This window comes from Henckelia pumila, chromosome 2 (genome assembly GCF_033568475.1).
Source record: "Henckelia pumila isolate YLH828 chromosome 2, ASM3356847v2, whole genome shotgun sequence".
NCBI classification, from domain to species: domain Eukaryota; kingdom Viridiplantae; phylum Streptophyta; class Magnoliopsida; order Lamiales; family Gesneriaceae; genus Henckelia; species Henckelia pumila.
This window is the reverse complement of record NC_133121.1, coordinates 90,346,662-90,349,715: the sequence shown is the minus strand read 5'-3', so window position 1 is coordinate 90,349,715 and position 3,054 is coordinate 90,346,662. Positions and strand designations below refer to the sequence as shown.

The 3,054-nt window shown below is 43.6% G+C and overlaps 1 protein-coding gene across 1 annotated transcript; it reads left to right on the top strand.

The window, feature by feature from the left end:
* Window positions 1-1,066: 1,066 nt before the first annotated feature.
* LOC140877894 (uncharacterized) lies at window positions 1,067-2,251 on the top strand. The gene has a single exon (XM_073281496.1). It carries the CDS (start codon window positions 1,067-1,069, stop codon window positions 2,249-2,251), a length of 1,185 nt encoding a protein of 394 aa, XP_073137597.1.
* The last annotated feature ends 803 nt before the right edge of the window (window positions 2,252-3,054 follow it).

Here is a 3,054-nt window from a genome sequence, read left to right as displayed (position 1 = left end):
AATAGGGGGTGCCGAGCTCACATTTGAGTGCACCAATTCCTCTCTTCTCTCTCAATTCCTTAGCCTTCTAACTCAGATCTAGGGAATTTTAGGCGTCCCATGGGGAATCCGGAAATGGCATAGCGATCCAGGCATCGTAGCAGAGCTGTGGCCTAGTTTTGAGGCAATCGACATCAAAGGGCTAACAACGGACGAAGTTATAACTTTTGCTTCCTATAAATATTTAGGAGTATGCAATAGCTTAGTTAAGGCTTTTAGAGCACTATAACGATAGTAGTATCATTTGGCAGTGTAGAGCATACTATAGGCGTGAACCTAGAGTTAGTAGAGCTTGCACTGATTTGAGGTACGAAAGTACTGTTCAAGATATCCTGACTGAGTATGCATGTATTATGTGACTGCATGATTTATATGTCATGATTTATGCTGCATTCATTTGCATGAGCTATCTCCTTCGAGATGTCTATTAGTAGGGTTGTACCATATCCTATTAGTGGATGGACTTCCATGGCTTTGGGTCCGGTAAATCCACTGGTATTATGGTATGGGAGCCACCTCCTGAAGCGACGGCACAGCGTGCTACATACCAGGGCCCGGTCTGTCTATGTTATCTGATCCTTGACCTCGAGTTTATAGGGAGTTCACTTTGCATGCATGTATACTCATACTCTTGTACTGAGCGTTTTATGCTCACGTCTCGTACTCTGTGTTTCTGGACACCCTATTCCATGGGGCAGGTTTGCGATTGGACGAGGCGGGTGGATCCAAGAGGGGCTAGGCAGTGGTTGGCCAGCTGGAGCTTTGCCTAGGTTTTATTCTGTTGTTATTTGGATTAATACAGCTGTTCGATATGGTTGTATAATATTTGGGTATTTACAAATTCCTTTCCTTGGGATTATATAATGTTATGGTTTCCGCAGTTTTATTCTGATATCCGTTTAATTAAGATAATTGCATGCCTAAGTTTTATTTAGTAGGTGATCCAGGTAAGGGTCACTACAGGAATCACTATCCTCACCATGACCAAGCCCAAGTCGTGTGTGAAGTGTCAAAAATCTCAAAGGAAATGACCTTCACTGAGTCAGATAGGGAGTACCCTCTAGTTGTGAGCAATGACGCACTGGTTATCTCCGCTACAATCTCCAACTTCTGGGTGAAAAAGATGCTGGTTGACTCGGGCAGTTCAGCAGATATCATTTTCCATAATGCATTTGTTAAAATGGGGATAGACAATGCGCAGCTAACGCCCATCAACACCACTTTAGTTGGATTTTCTGTAGAAGTGGTGGAAGCACTAGGAGAGATTTCCCTTCCTCTCTCGCTAGGATCTTATCCGAAAAGAGTTACAAAAATGGTAAAGTTCTTGGTAGTAAACGCATCCTCTACATATAATGTGATACCGGGACGCCCGAGTCTAAACGTGTTCCAAGTCGTAGGATCAACCTATCATATGAAGATGAAGTTTCCCACTACGGAGGGAATTGGAGAGGCTATTGGTGATAGCAGGTTGGCCCGCGAATGTCATGCCAACATCCTACGAGACCCAGCCAACTGCAAAAAAAGGTCAAGGGTGGACAAGATATCAACTCAGAAGAGAAGGCATCCACGGACAGATGAACCCAGAAATGATAGAGTGCATACTATCAAAAGTGAAGTCGAGAAATTGAAACACATGGAGGCAACCAAAACGCTCAAAATAATAGAGGTAACTCCAGGAAGTCCCGATAGAACTCTTAAGATTGGAACGGAGATGCATGCTAAAATAGAACATATGATAACAACGTTCCTCAGGGAAAATGTATTCGCCTGGGAAGGTGAACCCTTGCCAGGAATACCACATGAGTATGCCCTCCATCAACTTAATGTGGAATCCAGGATAAAGCCAGTAAAGCAAAAGAAACGATCTTTTGGAGTAGAAAAAAACAAGCATATAACGGTCGAAGTAGAAAAACTGGTGAAGACCAAGTATATCAGGCCAGTCACCTATCCCGAATGGCTAGAAAATGTGGTACTTGTTCCCAAACCTGGAGGTAAGTGGCGTCTATTCATAAACTTTGCCGATTTGAACAAGGCTTGCCCCAAAGATCTCTTTCCCTTACCGCGAATCGACTTGTTGGTTGACTCCACCGCCGGATGTGAGCTGCTAAGTTTCCAGGATGCTTATCAAGGATACAATCAGATATTTTTAGCTCCCAAAGACCAAGAAAAGCGAGCTTCATTACCGATCAAGGTATCTATTGCTATGAAGTGATGCCTTTGGTTTGAAAAATGCTGGTGCCACGTATCAAAGATTGGTAAAAAAAAATGTTCGAAAAATTTATCGGGCGGAGTATGGAGGTCTATATTGATGATATGTTGGTAAAAAGCGTTATGGCTCTCAAGAATGTGGAAGACCTCAATGAATGTTTTGAGATATTGAGGAAATACAGGATGAGGTTAAACCCCGAAAAATGCGTTTTTGGGGTTCGAGGAGGAAAATTCTTAGGATACATGGTTTCCCAGCAAGGAATAGAGGCGAACCCTGAAAAAATTAGAGCAATTCTAAGCATGGCACCCCCCCCAAAAGCATAAAAGGGATGCAAGAGTTAGCAGGAAGGATGGCCGCCTTGAATCGTTTTATTTCCAAATCGGCTGACAGAGGGTTGCCCTTCTTCAGAGTACTAAGGCAGGGAAGAGGTTTTCGTTGGACCGAATAATGTCAACATGCCTTCGAAGAATTAAAGAAGTACCTAGCAACATCACCATTGCTCGTGAAGCCAAGAGAGGGAGATACTCTGCTACTCTACCTAGCAGTGTCGGCTGAGTCAATCAGCGTAGTCCTAACGGTGGAAAGGGACCGAGAACATAAACCTGTATACTACATAAGCAAAGTCTTGCAGGGAGCCGAGCTCCGCTACACTAACCTCGATAAGTTAGCTTTAGCATTAGTAGTAGCAGGAATAAAGTTGCGCCCTTACTTTTTATCCCACCAAGTGGTCACGCTAACAAATCACCCTTTGAAGAAAATATTGTATAGCCCAGAGGCGTCTGGCAGGATGACCAAATGGGCCGTCG